The 16431-nt window shown below is 38.0% G+C and overlaps 2 protein-coding genes across 3 annotated transcripts; both read left to right on the top strand.

Moving 5' to 3' along the window:
• Positions 1–1907: 1907 nt before the first annotated feature.
• On the top strand, positions 1908–8800 carry LOC131988013 (uncharacterized). Its single transcript, XM_059352991.1, has 9 exons — positions 1908–1925; positions 2068–2124; positions 2224–2392; positions 4052–4368; positions 5812–5883; positions 5992–6051; positions 6140–6250; positions 7140–7241; positions 8301–8800. The coding sequence occupies exons 1-9, from the start codon at positions 1921–1923 to the stop codon at positions 8302–8304; spliced, it is 897 nt and encodes a 298-aa protein (XP_059208974.1). The 5' UTR covers positions 1908–1920; the 3' UTR covers positions 8305–8800.
• Positions 8801–10794: 1994 nt separating this feature from the next.
• On the top strand, positions 10795–15920 carry lgals3a (lectin, galactoside binding soluble 3a). Of its 2 annotated transcripts, XM_059352982.1 has the most exons (6): positions 10795–10950; positions 11369–11383; positions 11470–12195; positions 13608–13696; positions 13813–13969; positions 15059–15920. In XM_059352982.1, the coding sequence occupies exons 2-6, from the start codon at positions 11372–11374 to the stop codon at positions 15212–15214; spliced, it is 1140 nt and encodes a 379-aa protein (XP_059208965.1). In that variant the 5' UTR covers positions 10795–10950; positions 11369–11371; the 3' UTR covers positions 15215–15920. The 2 variants fall into 2 exon arrangements, with proteins under 2 accessions (XP_059208965.1, XP_059208966.1); XM_059352983.1 differs by lacking the exons at positions 13608–13696; positions 13813–13969; positions 15059–15920 and adding an exon at positions 12820–13581 and having other exon boundaries at positions 10799–10950.
• Positions 15921–16431: the final 511 nt, after the last annotated feature.

Here is a 16431-nt window from a genome sequence, read left to right as displayed (position 1 = left end):
TCATGTTTCTGACAGGCTTGTGTGACTCTTATGTAGACACCTTCAAAATAAAGAATAATGAACGCTGTTTTTAAAGGTGCTACATAAATAAAGGTATTATTATATTATTTTTAAAAATCGATAAGAAAACCACAGAGTTTAGACATATCAAGACATTAATCAAGGAAACCTTGCAAATTTCACATCAAGGAAATGTTCATTCTACTGAGTCAAATAAAACATTGATGAATAAACGTTAATTCACTTCGGATCATTTATTAGTAGCCCCACGAAGAAGATTATATTGTTACTTTGTCGTAGAAATGATTACAATGCCTGTTAGCTTTTGCTGTACGCTGTGCGCGCTCCCGCGAGGTGGCGTGCAAGTCTCGGCTGGCGTGCACTACTCGGCCCAACACCTCTGTGCAGCCGCGGGGGCGGAGCTCCGGACTGTGTCGAGCATGTTTTCATTTTTTTTATTTATTTATATACAGTCTATGGTTTTCACTGAGGTCCGCAGCGGGCCTCCACAGGCCGCGGCTCCGCGTTATCTGTTGGTCGCTTCTGCTGCTGGAAATACCAATTTAAAAACCTCCCGGGGAAGAGGATAGTCTACTGGAGCTGCGCCAAACTGCGTAAGTTATGGCAGGAATGTTACAGCTGGTAAAACATCTCAGCTAATTAAATCCTTTTGTCCGCGGTGGTGATGTCAAAGCAAGCGACTGGTACGTCTATCTGGAGATGAATACCTCTGCTGAGAGTATTTCATCAGTGTTTCTGACACATAGAAGCAGAACAAGGATAGAAGGAACATTGCATCTGTGGTCATTTTTTCTGGTACAAAACAAAATGGCGATTGTTGTTAGTTGTTATGGCGACAACATTGTAAAGAGTGTTTCTGAGAGGGAGAGTTTGTATTTTTGTTTTATTTTTTTTGTCTTTATTGACAATTAAGGAACATTACAATCATGAGGTCAGACAAAAAGGGATTACAAGACACAAATGTCACGAAACAAAGAACTAAACATGATAAATAGTAGTAAAAAATAAAATAGATTAAAATTAAAAAAAGAAAGAGGTACATACATTGGTCATGCAGAGAGTACGAAGTACATAAAGTGCATTCACTGATAATGATTTTTTAAATCATAGTTATTAGAAATGAAAGTTATACATTCATCAGGCTGTCATAATATTGAAGAAATAGTTCATTTTTTGTCTTTTACAATTCTGAGAGACTTAAGAAGATAGTTGAATTCAAGTAGAAACACTTGTTGTCTATCAGGTGGTTCCTCAAACTCTCCGGGAGTGACGTGCATGTTTTAGATCTGTCCCACTGATTCATAGGACCAACTCTTTTTGAACTCCTGAAGCTGCTCAATCACAAGTAGAGCCTGACAGATATATTGGTGGACAGATATTATTGGCCGATATTGGCCCATTAAAGTCATATCAGTATCGATTATGAAACCTTTTTTTTTAAAAACAATTTATAATGCAGAAAATTTTGCTTGTTGTGATATAATAATGGTGTTAGCTATCTTTTTGTTATTCTTTTTGTATTCCTAATTAGTCTTTATTTTCTCAGTTATCATTTATTTAATTGCCTGACAGTGTCACACTTTGTTTGTATAATGTATAATAATGCATAATAATGTTAAATGTTATTTAAAGAAATTGTTTTTTGTATGTTTGAGAAATCAGCTCTCTTGGTACATTTACAGAGTGGTGAAAAATCAGAGCACAATCCACATTAAAAAAGTCTATTTTCATTCCAGTTCAAAAAATTTGCCACCATATCAATGAGAGGAAACTCTAAAATCAGCACCCGCATCGGTCTCACAAATCCCTATCCGTTGGGTCGCAGGACAAGTAGTGTTTGAGAAATCGTGCTGCTTTATGGATGCATTCCTTCTTAAACCCAAATATGTTAGCAGGCGGATGAGGTAACAGCAGCAGAAGTAACTACATGCAGATTTTTCCACACCATGTGTAATGGTGTAATTGAAATGTATGTTAATAGCTAATATAATGGGGTGATGTTTGGTCATATAATCTAATGATGCATATCTCCCTCCTGTCAACCAGCAGCATGACGAGAAGTTGCATACTGAAATGCAAAAACCCAGGAGTCCCTCTCCACAGGTAGAAAAGCTGTTTTATTAGTTCCAACCAATTCACATGGGCAGTATTTGTGTTATAAGAATTGGAATGTTGTGTTTAAAAGTAACTCAACACATGTAGTTTTCCTAAGGATCCCGAAAAGAAAGAAGTGTGGCTGGCATTTGTCAAGAGATATATCAATATTCCTGTGGAGAGAAAACAGTACCACATATGCAGCGCTCACTTTAAAAAGGAGCTGATTGACCCGTCAGGGAGGCTAAGAGATAAAGCTATTCCCACAGTGTTTGAGGTAGGCTGTTCTCAAACACACAAACATTACCCATTACACAACAAATACACAAGTTTCTGTTTCAAAAAATCAATGAAACTCCAGCTGGCCATTCTGCTATGTTGATTTGAATGGGAATGTCCTTTCTATCCTTATTCTACTTCTACTACTCGATGTTCTGACCAAGTAGCCGCATCCTGGGTGTGTTTTCAGGGGAGGATTTAGATTATGTTCATACCGGCAATAGCACGCGTCCTGGGTGATCCAATCACAAGTTGACAGCTAAGTACCTCAGTTCACACCTGGCATTAGAACGGTTCTTCACACGTGTCTTGAGTTACCACTTCCCCGCTCTATGTGCAACTAAACTCGGAGTAAACACATGACTAATAGAGCGGTCATTGTAAAAATGTCTGTAGTAAAATCCTACGCAAGTTTGGTCCCATTGACCCACCTAGGAATCGATAGTCAATAGTCGATTCAATTGCTTGGATCAATTTGCAAACCTTCTCAGAACCAGTTTTCTCTTCACAGACTAGAGAGCCACGTCATGACGTCACTGTATACATCTCCGCTTTCCCAGAAACGTCTTTTTACAAATGTTGCTCCTGGCTTTGCGAGCGTACATTGGCATCCAAACACGACTTGTTCAACACAATTGTTCAGCTCGTCTTGATTGCTATGGACGTTAGCCCACTAGACTACCTGGTGTCGATCACATTGCAGTGAAACAAATCAAATAATCTTGATGATACACGTTTTTGGTGGTTTGTCACGATGATCCCGCCCCCAGCCCCTGACGTAAGTGGTTCGTGGTTCGAGACCTGCAAAGAGTTGGTGTCGCTCTGGAACCAGTTTTCCTGGCTGAGAGCCAGTTCTTTGGCTATCGAAACGTGAAGAACTGGTTCGAGACCAGGCACAGACACATAACTATAAGGGGTATATTTACATCTTAAAATTCACCATGGCAGTGAAAAGAGTCAAAGCATTGACAGCTTGGTAGTCGTTACCAATTGATTCAAACCGACATCGATTGTCAATTCAATCGACCATCAGTCCAAACCTAACCCTACCTAAACGTAAATGAAGGTACATTTTATGAGCCTGAAACCAAAGAATGTAGTCAAATTCCACCCAGACCACTTCTAATACAAAATATGGCCACATTCACATTTGGAATTATTCAATATGTCCTCGATGTGTCTTGAGTGCATTCTCACATGTACTTAGAGCTGTCCACTTGTGATCAGGTGGATCGCCCAGGACCCATGTTAATACCAGCTCCGAACAGGGCCCATTTTTGTTGGTATCAGCAGGGGGAGAGTAACGCTTCTGTATGATAAATGTAGTAGCATATTTTTCCTCTGAAATAGAGGTACACAGTATGTATACAGTTGAGTTGCATAAGTTATTTCTGGGGGTACAATGAGTCAGAATAGTACCATATTTTCAGATTTTTCATATATAAATATGATAATTTATAAAGAATGTTGCCTATAAAGACGTAGTGACGTAGACGAGTATTTCACACGTAGAAATAGAATAAGTCTAGAATGGACATTGCACTATTTGCTGAGGTAATTTAACCCCCGCAGTTTCATTTTCCATTGAGATATTAGACTGTAGTGTGTGTGACATCAGAGTTCAACTATTGATTGTGCCATCTAATCTGTGTTGCAGACCTTTGCTGATGTGAACATGCCTAAAGATAGCCGTGCCAGGCGGCAGAAGATACGTGAGGCAAAGCGCCGTGCACGTGCAGCTGAATCAGAGGAAGCACGAGCCGTACGGCTGTCAACCAACGCTGCACGCATTGCTAAAAAGAGAGCAGAGGAATCACCAGAGGAGCGAGCAGCGCGCCTGGCGAGCAATGCTGCGCACATTGCTAGAAAGAGGGCAGCAGAGCGCCGGGCACGTGAGATGGAAGTTCACACGCTGAGCAGGACGGCACCGTATCAGCAGGAGCGCAGGCCGAAAAGTCGACCGGTTCCCAACAGGCAGGTTTGGAGCGTCTGAGTTGTTTAACCCTCTAACTGAGGCTGTTTAAACTCAAAATTTGAAATCTATCTACACATCAACACTTCTGAAATGATCTTTCGAGCTCCAAGTAAAAATGAAAGAGCCGGCATCGCTCAGTTGGCTTTACCATATTGGTCGGTTCACCAAAATGAAGATATTTGTATGTAAAAAAATGAAATCTGTTTTTATGCTGTGGCTCCACTCATGGTACAGTTCTGCTTGACTCAACTCTTTTTTGGTAGCAGGTACTTTTAATTTCTACTGCAGATGATAAGGCGCGTTTCCATTAGGGTAAAAAGTGTCCGCTTTCAGTTTTAGGTCAGTTTCAGGTCATTCCCTCTCAAATGGCCGCTCACTCTGCGCGTTTCCATTACAGAAAAAGACACCAGCGTATTTACTATGGAGAGACTCCAGAGGTGACGTGTGGTTTTCGATCGTCGTGATATCGCTCAGCAACAGTTTTGACTGTGACATCACATACGCCACGGATTTAACATGGGAGACGCGCCAAACGTAAACAATAAGGAAGTAGATGCCGAGATGGAAGGAGCAGAGCTTGTTGTGTTTCTTGTCGCTGTGTTCATGCTCCATGTCATGTTGTGACTACTCGCTACTTTGCCAGCTTTTAAAAATGGCGTGTGTTGTTGTGGCTTAGCTCGTCACATTTATCCAATCAGCAACCAGGCTTTTTTCAGGGGAGAAAAATGGCCCTGCTCTTCGAAAGGGCCAAAAAACAGCCGGTCAAACGGCCGCTAGGGCCGGCTCACATTCAAATTTCGGGCGTTTCGGTGAGGGTGATCCGCATCATTCCGGGAATTGAACTATAGTGGAAACGCACCGATAAACTGTGTAATATGGCATAATCTCTGTGGCGTCACCTTTAGGTTTCCAAAGATCAAAATGAAGCCAAATGTGGGTGTCTCTTGCTGTCTCCATCTAGGTGAGCTGAGGCAGGTGAACACAGCGGCACCCACCTGTCACTTACCATGATGTCTTAGAATTCACCCCCTCACAGTTATCATGAACAGGAAATTAGCTAAAGAGACAAAAAATGTTCTTGTGCCAGGCTGTCTACATGTTTATTTTTGCTGTAAAGCTGAGCATTCAGCTGGGACTGGCTACTGACTGACTGGCTTCATTTTTTAGTTGCTTGTATTCTCAGCTGATGACATCATCTTCAATGTGACGCTCACTGAATCCTTTCATCAGCAACCAAACATAGGAATCTCTGCAATGCGTCAATTGCACAGCGTTGTGTGTGCCGGCTGACATTTTTACAATCTCTGACCAATCAGGAATGGGACCACTTTATATTTAACAGCCATGTCCAACGCATGGTGTGTCACACTAAAAAAGTAATTGTTCACATGCTGTAACAACTTTAAAAGTGTCAGAAACTGACTTTCAACATGTGTCTGCAGAGGTAAAGGGCGCAGGAAACAACAGAGAAGAAGCACATATGTGGCATCAGAGGTGTGCAGGCTCCAGCACAGGTTAGTATTGACCTTTTTGAGAAGTGCAAGTTTATGTCTGTCAGTACTTTTTTATCGTCTTTCCCTCTTTTCTTATTCTATTCCCCCTCTGTAATTTGTCATCTTCAGTTTTGATGAGATGGAGGTCACCATTGAAGACGATGAATGCATCAGCGTGAAGAACAGACTGTAATTTTATACAATATTATACAAGATATATATTGTATCTTCATTTTTTGTTTCTGTGGCTCAATGATTCTTTTTTTTAATCTAATAGATCTGATGTGGATAACGATGTGAAAATCGTTGTAGAAAGAAGTGAGCTAAGTGCTCCAGGAGTTGATGACAGCTGTGATGAAGACATCTACATACCAATAATTCGCCAGAGGTATTTATTAAATTATTATTATTTTCATTATCGATTTATCTGCCCACTGTTTTAATTGATTAACGGCTTGGTCTATAAAATCTCAGAAAACAGTTAAAAATGTCCATCCTGGGTTCTCAAAGCAATATTTTTAAATGTCTTATTTTGTCAGTTCAAAACCCAAATACATCAAATTTGATAATAATATATTAATTTTTAAAAATGTTGCATGAAAAATTACTTTGATGATGAATTTATCAAAATAGCTGGAGATTATTTTTAATCTGTTGTTTGACTGGATGATTTATCATTGCAGCTTTAGTTACTACTAATTAGAAAAGGTAATAAGTAGTATTTTGTTAATCTTCCTTTGAACGACACCTGTATATTAGAGTTATAAAAATTGTAAAGTTGGAATGCAGAATTATGTATCCTGTATTAACTCACAGCTTTCACTTATTCCTACTTAAATCTCAAAGGGAAAATGGAGCAGCAATACACTTAAGACTTTACTTATATTCTAAAACAGAGACTGATTTGTTTCCTTTGGCACTGTCCAGAGCAATCCCTCTAACAAAACCATGTGTACAAATTTGGGCAAGAATATAAATTCCGCTTTTTTCAAATGTGGTATTAATATAATCCATTATGTTAGAGTTATCAAATAAAGATAAATTGATAAATTAAACCCTAACCCTACTTAAGAATGATTCTGTACTTGTTGAAACCAAAATAATGAGTTGCGGTTCTGTTCCTTCAAACTCTTAAAAACTTTTCTTTAACTTGCACTTGCACAAATTGTTTGGAAGAACTGTCATGTAAAAATGACGAAGAATACAAAGAATAAGAATTTGTCTCTGAATACTGTTTATTTCACAAACCAGGTGTGTCTGTTATCTTCTGTTCACAGGTCAAAAATGTCTGAACTTTTACTGGAATGTGAAGAAGAGGAGCTGGAGCCCTGGCAGAAACACACTTTACATGTTCACTTGAAACAAGAGGATGATCAGAGGTGAGTAGAGTAAACACAAACTGTAATCATGTAAAAGTTCTGTAACTTTGCAAAAACGAGTGCTAAAGTTGAAGTTAAAGTGGTCGGCAAGGAGAAACACTACTGTGCATATTCAGGGGCCGCTGAAGGTGGAAGTAAACCAGAAACACAGAAACTCTTTTGCGCCAGATGAGCAGTTCTTATCGGACTAAGTAGGCGTCATCTTTGCATTTCCAGGGTAACCCGGGGGGTCTTTAACCCATTGATGCCTAAAACGCCTGTAAAACCTCTGGGCTTTTTAAAATATTTTTAAATAATTTTTATTATTTTAAAATAACCCCCTAAAACCTGAAGTTTTTCTGGAAATTCAACAGAAGTGTCAACGCTTCTACTAAATAATAGATTTTTCAGCCTCTGTAGCAGATAGAAATGAAATTCAAAAAGTATTTGAGAGCTAATACAAATACTACAAAACGACGTATCCGCTTTCCAGGCTTCAATGGGTTAAAAGTCTTAAATCATCTAAAAATCCAAGAATTTTATAATTTAAAGCCTTAAAATGTCTAAAATTCTCTTAAAATCTCATAAAATGTCTTAATTACCTATTTGAAAGGTCTTAAAATGTATGAATGTTACTTTTATTTACAACAAATGCATAAACTTCAGCCTCGTTTTTAAGTGTTTTAATTTTTGAAGATGTTATAATATAACTACAAAACGGAATTAAGTACATTTTCCTTCATGTCTTTTGTACTTTTTTGCCAATATGGATGTGAAATGGGTCTTCAATTGTATTCATTGTGGTTTTTAAAAAAAAGTCTTAAAAAGTCTTAATTTTTTTTTTGTTGAAACCTGCAGAGACCCTGATTTCAAATTTACTTACATGTCACAGAGGGATGATGGGTCTCTCAAATGAACCTGCTAGTGTTGGCTGAATATTAATGTTTTATCATAACAGTGATATTTTATTTCTACTTAGAAATAAATCAAGGTAATTCATTGCTGGATCTAGCTAGATTACTAGAATGATGTTTTAAGTTGTTGAAATATCTGATTTGGTTCTTCTGTATGTATTTACAGGTGATGATCAAACAGATTGTAATCAAGATCTTTTATCTCTCGTGCTGGTCAGCACACACTGACACCTGAGGCCTGTTGTGTGCCCAGATTTCTGAGCATCAAGTCAACCATGTTTCCTCATCCAGTGTCCATATCCAAGAAATAGGTGCAACATCATCAAATAAACTTCACCCAGTCCAGCCCAACTCACAGACCTTCTCTGAACCTTTAGTATAGTAACAGTTATGAAAGGTCAATTCACAAGTTGTTTGAATAACATGCAATTTGTTGTCCAACATAAATGTGCCATATCCAAATGAAGAGCATGCTGATTATTTGCACATCTAAGTGACAGCTGGGGGGAACACTAACCCCTGTTACTTTATTCTTAAGTTCAAATAAATTAAAAACTCAATTTAGTTAAAACGTTGTTACTGACCTTTGAATTACATTCCGTGTTGAAGTTACTGGTTCTAATGTATTATTATGTACAGAAAAATAAATTCTTAAATAAGTTAAAACATGTTTCATTGATTCACTTTTCAAATGCATGGTATTTGTTCATAGTGGCTTTATAATTCATTGCAGTGTGGTGTGATTAAGTGTTTAATCTGATAACAAAAGGGAAGGATGAAAAGAGTGAAAGGAGGCACGGCAGAACCGGGGCTGAACGGGGCAGACAATCAGTCCCTACTGCAGTAAAATGAGAGGTTTCCTTAAGGGAGTCTGGCAGGGAAATATATCTGCTTTTGTCCACAGGGCAGTCAAGATAAAATGAAAGTTCCTTGTAGAAACTTTAAGGCTTTTATTCAAAATCTTAAAAGTTTGGAAAAGGCTTTTTCTCAGCTATTATCTTTCCAATTTTAGGAAAACACTTGAATTTGAGTATACCCCTTGAAAAATGCTTGATTTTTAACTGGGTTTTCATCTGTACAATCACTTGCGTAAACTAAAAACTTCTTAATATTTGAATTGAAACTATCCAGTTGTCATATTTGTATTTGGTGTAAGATAGTTCATAGTAACTAGTACCTTGAAGTGCTTGAATTTCCCTCCTAAACAGCTGGACAAACCTTGTTTATTAATGATAATATGTTTATATGGTGCATATCCCTCGATACATTTCTGTTTTATCACATTAGGGTTCACAGGGCCAGTGGTGGAAAAAGTATTCAGATCCCTTACAAAGTACGATAACCACACTAAGAAATTACTCCATTACAAGTAAAAGTCCTGCATTCAAAACTTAAGTTTAAGTACAACAGTATCAGCTTATTATTAATGCAATTATGTAAGCAGCATTTTAATATTGTCAAAGTATGGTTCATTTGGTTACTTTATATACTGTTATGTGTTTTAATTTATAATAATGTGTAATAATTTTAAATTGATCATGTTTTTCATTGTCAACCCAGACCAGAAAAGTAACTAAAGTTGGCAGCTAAATCTAGTGGAGTAAAAAGTATAATATTTGCCTATTAAATGTAATGGAGTTATGTAAATGTACCTCAAAATTGTACTTAAGTACAATACTTGAGTAAATGTATTTAATTACACTCCGCCGCTGCACAGGGGCCACATATGAAGTTAGACCTAACTAAGGTGTAAATAAAAATCATATTATGAATTTATTTACAAAATATCATCACACTGTTAAAATAATCGCCAAAGTCATTTTTTGTCAAAATTGTTTTTGTTTTTTTGCCTAAATCATCTCCTCGTGACGCCGGCCACCTATGGTAAAATCACCTACATCCTCAGTTGATCAGATCATGTGATTTTACCCCTTTAAGATAATGGCCTATGTCAAGTGTGACTTAAGCGGATTTATTGCCAAGTCAAAATAAAATGTGACTTAGGCAATTTTTTGAAGATGCCTTTGTGACTTAAGCAAGATATGGTAACACTTTATTTTGAAGGTGTCTACCTACATAAGAGTGACATGAGCGGGTCATAAACATGACATGGGATGTCTCATGAACATTAATGACACTTTGAAGTAACATTAATGCTCATGATACTTGTCATGTCATGTTTCTGACAGGCTTGTGTGACTCTTATGTACACACCTTCAAAATAAAGTGTTACCGTATCTTGCTTAAGTCACAAAGGCATGTTAAAAAAATTGCCTTAGTCATTTATTTCTCATAAGTTACATAATTTACACACAGTGTTATTACCATGCCAGTAGCCATCTTTTGTTACATCCTGTTTGAGTGAAATGGTCAATAAATGTCATATGTTACACTTTTAGTGAAGTTTTTTGTGTTTCCTGCAAAACTTGAAAAAAATAGTGAGGCGATTATTTTAACAGTGTGACGATATAATAAATGTTCATTTTGGTTTGGATGTAAAGGTCCTTTGTCTTTCTTTTTTAATTGTGTGTATTTTATATTTATTTTTTCAAAATACTTTTACATAACATGTTTTAGTTTTTAGGGCGGGTGCGTCTGGTGGGTGGACGTGCTCTCCGGAACGCGCCCACCCGTTTAGAATACGTCATCACCGAAGCGCGTGCTCGCCCTTCCTCGCTGAGAGTTGTAGTTGTGAGACGTTAGCTTGTAGTTTTATGCATCGGAAGGCTAAATTAGCTGGCTAACTGGCTTCCACAGCTGGATAAATCATCACTGTTGCCCACACATCATCTGAGAGGTGTTCATCTTCTGGCGAGGTAGCGTTAAGAAACCAGTTTTTACTTTTACTTATTCTCTTTTAACAACGAGGAGCTAAAATAAACAAACGAGCTAACCATGTAAACGTTAACTAACAGTTAGCTGCTGTTAGCTAGGTCGGTAGCCAACTATGTAACATCAGATAACTAGATATTTAAATTAAACTATATTCCCGTTAGTGCAGCTAAAGTCAGAGTAGCGTCTGTTTAGCTTGTCGTCATGATATTTAAGTTTGGTCAACATATTATGGCTCTGCCCAAATGGATTTTGTTGATCACCAGCCGGGGATGGAAACATTTACTCTGCTATTACTCAGAGCCTCTGTGCGACCAACCCCACTGTGTTTGACAGCCGCTTAAAATATGTTGTTGTAACTTCCTAATAAAAGTTGTGTCTTATCTTGTGTTTTTCTTTTAGATCATGGATTTATCGGTGAGTTCAAAGGATTACACAGTTGTTCAACAGATTTTTTTAATTGCATACAGGCAAATTCACTTTCTCCTTCTCTTCTACTTTAGCTGGCAGATGCCTTAGGAGACGACATACCAAGCCAGACAAATCCTACAAAGAACAGTAACCCGTCTGCCCCCGCCAGCAACCCTCAACCTGCTGCAAATCCAGGATGGCCTGGTTCAGCCCCAGGAGCCCCCACCCAGCCCTCAGCTCCGGCTGACTTCGCTGGCGGCTCATCCGGCCCAGGGGCACCAGGGCAATTCCCATTTCAATCAGGTCCTGGGGCACCAGGGCAATACCCAGGACCTCCTTCAGCACCTGGTGGGTTCCCCCCTGGTCCTGGGATACCTGGACAATACCCTGCACCAGGAGCTCCAGGGCAGTTCCCCTCTAGCCCTGGAGCTCCTGGGCAATACCCCGGGCAGTTCCCCGGGCAGTACCCACCTGAAGGAGCTCCAGGACAGCTACCTGGAGGCCCTGTTCCTTACCCAACTGGACCATTTGCTTCTGGCCCTGGAGCTCCCCCTGGGCCTTATCCAAATGTGCCTTTCCCAGGGAGTCAGCCAGGAGGAGGCAATGGGATGTACGGGCCAGGTGGTCCAGGTGCATTCCCCCCTCCAGCTGGCCCCGGCGCTTTCCCTGCTTACTCTGCTGGAGGCTTTCCCCCAATACCCACTGGTTCATGGGGACCACCTGCGGGAGGAGGCTTCCCTCCTGCTCCTGGTCCCTTTGGTCCTGGTCCTGGGCCTATGGGTCCATACGGTGGGCCTGCCGCTCCAGGAGGCATGCTGGTGAGTACGAACACCGTTTACTATTAACATTAAGCTTGCTTGTTGCATTTCTTGGCTGGTGTGTTCTTGTGCTTGTGTACAGTGCAGCATCTCTTTGGGGGTGACAGTGTTTGGGATTCAGGGTGGGAAATTATAACCATTAACTATCTACACTCACACTCTACACTCTAGTACAGGTTTCTTCTACAACCTTGATGTCATAAAAGTGTGGACGCTCTGTGAAATGTAAATATAAACAGAATGCATCAGATTGTGTATATCCCAAAAACAATAGTTTTTCTGTCTGAACATAATAAATACACTCTTTTAACAGTTTCAGATTGAATAAATGTCACAAACAATGCAAAAATTCAGTTTTTATTTACATTTTAGATGGCGTGTCAACGTTGTTGAAATCAGGGTTGTAGAATATTCAGTGTGACTGGTGTGTTGTGGTGTCTGTCTAACACTTTTGCTGGTTTCCTGTCTTCTTCTTCTTGTTGGGATTAAGTGCAGGATGTTACAGGGCTTCATTTGGATTTTTTTTTCTGTTTCTTTGGCTCTGCTGAGGTAAAAAGCAAAACATAAACCAGAATCAGCAAATATTCAAAAGTAGTTATCAAAAAATCTATTCTTGTCTTTCAGCCCAGATATTATCCACCATATAAATGAAAGCAATGAACTCAACTTTTCAGTCGGACAAGGACATCACTTCCAGAATCAACTTATGGTTTGATTAGGCTACATGTAAATGTAGCATGGACTTTATACACAGTATACAATTAGGGGTTGTGTTCAAATTGCATGGGGAATGTATTGTTTTAATTAAGTGCAATAGGGTTTAAAATTACACTTCCACACAGAACTCATGTTTAATGTATTAAGACACCTTTATTCTCAAATCACAGTTTAATTAAAATGTGTATGCTCATCAGTATTTCTACACCAATTTGTCGCTTTTGTACATGATTTTACTAAAGGTCTTTTTTGTCATTTTGCTCAGACGTCAGTTTGTAAAGTTGATGACTTGTAGTAAAAAATGTTCAATACTCTTGTTACTTTCTTGGACTTTTTCTTGACTGGTCATTGTGAATTGCGTAAGTGCTGAAGTACGTGGAGGAGATTGTGACTCATTGGGGTGTTGCACTAGGAATGTGGGCAGGGTCATAGCTTTGAATAATGTTTAACTAAAAATATCCTCACTATTATTACGGTAAATACTTTGCTGTATTCCATCAAGTTGAGAGTATTAGTGATGAAATGTGAACACTTCTGCATGTGCCACCGGGGATATTAACATGGTAATCACTGTTTACACTTGTATACTTTTGCTTAATAAAAACAGCAAGTCATAATTTGTCATTCTGCCTTTTTAACTTAACAGAGCATGGTAAATGTATTTTTGTGAATTTAAGTCTAAATATTTCTTTCAGATGGTGCCGCATGATCTCCCACTTCATGCTGGAATAATGCCACAACTTTTAATCACAATAGACGGGGAGCCCGTTCCTGGCGGAGACAGGTATGAACAACTCATTTTCTAATTATTATTACTGTTTATCTTTTATTAGTATATAGCACAGTGGAAGAAGGATTATTTGTCAGGAGCACTCAGGCCTGATTTTTTTTTTCTTGCAGGTTCTCAGTTGATTTTATCAAAGGTCCAGATGTCGTTTTTCACTTCAATCCTCGATTTCATGAGCAAACAATTGTCAGAAACTCCAACCTGGGTGGATGTTGGGGGCCAGAGGAACGGGAAGGTGGCTTCCCGTTTGTACAGGGACGCCGTTTTGAGGTAAAGTGTACTATAGCTATTAAACTGTAGCTATAGTCTGCAAACTCATCGAAGTCCATATTTTATATGTTATTGAGCCCTTTGATGCCTGTACTAATAAACACACTGAAATCATTCCACCACATTTTATACTGAAAATCACAAATACATTTACAGCACTATGTACTTTTTTGTTTTTCATAATTATTAAAATAAAATAAATGTAGCATGCAAACCCTATCAGATATCAATTAAGATTAAAGATGACACCATGTGGCCATCAGTCATTACTGCATGTTGTGCATATTTGTATTAATTTAACACATTCAATGATAATTCATATTTGTAATAATAAAACAAACTGTTGGGAATTATGCTGTGGTGTGTTGGATTTTGCATAGACATTTTCCTGCAGTGTTTTTGTCAGTTGAAACTAGAAAGTTTATGTCGGCTTAATTTCATAAAGTTGCATTTTACATTTACCAGCAGATGAGAATGATAAGTATTATGATGATTCAAGATGTTTATTGTTGTGTCCAATACTTTCACTGGGGGATAACAAACAAATAGTAAATATATAAAGGCCTAAAAAATGAATAGAATGAATTGTACTCAAATTCTAAGAAATAAAAATTAAAAAAAGGGGAAATCTTGAATATGAAAGTATATTTCATTATCTTTTTAATCAAATATACTAACAAAATTGATTCAATAAAAAGAAAATCAGTCATATTAAATGTGAGAAATCATAATTGCTTCTTGTAACAAAATACAAGAAACAATTAAAACTAATATTTCAATAAATAAATAAAATGTTACTATTAGAAACTAGTAAAAAAATGCTGATTACATTTTCCCAGGACCGACGGTAATGTCTTCAGATTGCTTGTTTTGATCGTTGAATGCCTCATTGATGGCTTTTTAGGCCAATATCCAATAATTCACTATCATAGAAGCAGAAGAAAACCAGAAAATAATTATATTGGAGATTCCTGAACTTCAGAACTTTGGCATTTCTGCTAAAAAACCCCAACTTAATTTATCATCAGAAGTATTGCAAATTGATTTTAACTTGATTTGTGGATAAAATGTATTTTTCTCCCCTTGCAGCTGAAGATCCTGGTGGAGGAGGACTCGTTTAAAGTGGCGGTGGACGGCACCCACCTGTTGGAGTATGAGCACAGAGTGGGCGGGCTGGAGGAAGTGACCCTGCTGCGAGTGACTGGAGACATCATCCTGCACAGTGCCGCCCCGAGCATGATCTGAACCTCAGAGAAACCACATGCTGCACAGGAGACCTGGATCACACTTTACCAGCGTATCTGAAACCGTTTCAAATACCTTGATGGAGTTTGTGAGGCAAAATAGTCAGTGAAGCGCAATCTTTGCCCGCCTGGCACTTTGTCGTTCATTGCCGAACAGATGGCAGGTCTGCACAATATAATCCTTTTCTCTTTTTTTGCTGGATGATAACTCTTTTTTTGCCACTCAAAATCCAATATATTTTACAACATAACAGTATAAACTAATGAATGAAATAAATTGCATCTAAACCAGGCATTTCAAGGATAATACTAATTTATACCTAATGACAAGATTGTAGGCCGAATGGAACATATTTTCCAGTAGTATGCTGTATTTTGTTTACAGTACGTGTTTGTTTTATTATTCTGTTCTTTATATCAAGATCTTGATAACTTAACTTTGTAATGCATGAGAGTGTGATGCTGAAAATCAACTCCGAGACTCACTGGCCTGTTAACCTTCAGTCGACTGACGATGACGTTTCTTAAAAGCTATTTATATGCAGACGTTGAGCTCTTACTTTCCTCAGTGTTAATCCTCCCGAGCTCTCAAAACTGGAGGGTCACGTAAAGTGTGCTATGAATTATGATTTCATGTTGAAGTCAAATCTAATGGTAAAATTAAAAAAAGTGAGGTTTAAAATTAAAGTAAATCATTGTAAAGTGGACAGATGGAGTGTCTGATTTGTTGCCAAAGATCACAGTGGTACAATATTTTGAGATTATTATAAATAAAGGGCAACAATCAAATAATGACTGATAATGCTGTTTGATTCAGAATATTGTACACTTTTCATGCGCTGTCTGCCTGTGCACATAATAAATACTAGTTTCCCCCTTCCCATTCTTTATTTTACCCCAAGGTGGAGAAAGTTAAGGTGTCAGAATGTCTGGGTTGTACTGGTGCATTTCATGTATTACAATGGTAGAATGTATATCATCCTGATTATTTCATGTATAGAACATAATTTATAGACTGGAGCTCAGAGTGTTATAAACAAGAACAGACAGAAAATTAAATAAACTAATTGATTAATTAAAAATGTTTACAATGATTAATTGAATATTCAATAAAAACAGGATAGAACTTAATTATGAGAATGTAATGAAGTCAATACAGTGAATATTAATTAACTAGAAATTAAAATGTGACTGCAGGATCAATATAATTAGATATAT

Source organism: Centropristis striata, chromosome 16 (assembly GCF_030273125.1).
Source record: "Centropristis striata isolate RG_2023a ecotype Rhode Island chromosome 16, C.striata_1.0, whole genome shotgun sequence".
In the NCBI taxonomy this organism is placed as follows: Eukaryota; Metazoa; Chordata; class Actinopteri; order Perciformes; family Serranidae; genus Centropristis; species Centropristis striata.
Note: the sequence above shows the minus strand (reverse complement) of the source record. Positions and strands in the feature narration are given on the sequence as shown.

Bases quoted from the DNA above. Each gene is read 5' to 3' on its own strand.
- LOC131988013 (XM_059352991.1), top strand. The intron at 2,125-2,223 runs GTAGAAAAGCTG...CAACACATGTAG, and splicing joins CCAGGAGTCCCTCTCCACAG to TTTTCCTAAGGATCCCGAAA. The intron at 4,369-5,811 runs GCAGGTTTGGAG...ATGTGTCTGCAG, and splicing joins AGTCGACCGGTTCCCAACAG to AGGTAAAGGGCGCAGGAAAC.
- lgals3a (XM_059352982.1), top strand. The intron at 12,196-13,607 runs GTGAGTACGAAC...TATTTCTTTCAG, and splicing joins CCGCTCCAGGAGGCATGCTG to ATGGTGCCGCATGATCTCCC. The intron at 13,970-15,058 runs GTAAAGTGTACT...CTCCCCTTGCAG, and splicing joins TACAGGGACGCCGTTTTGAG to CTGAAGATCCTGGTGGAGGA.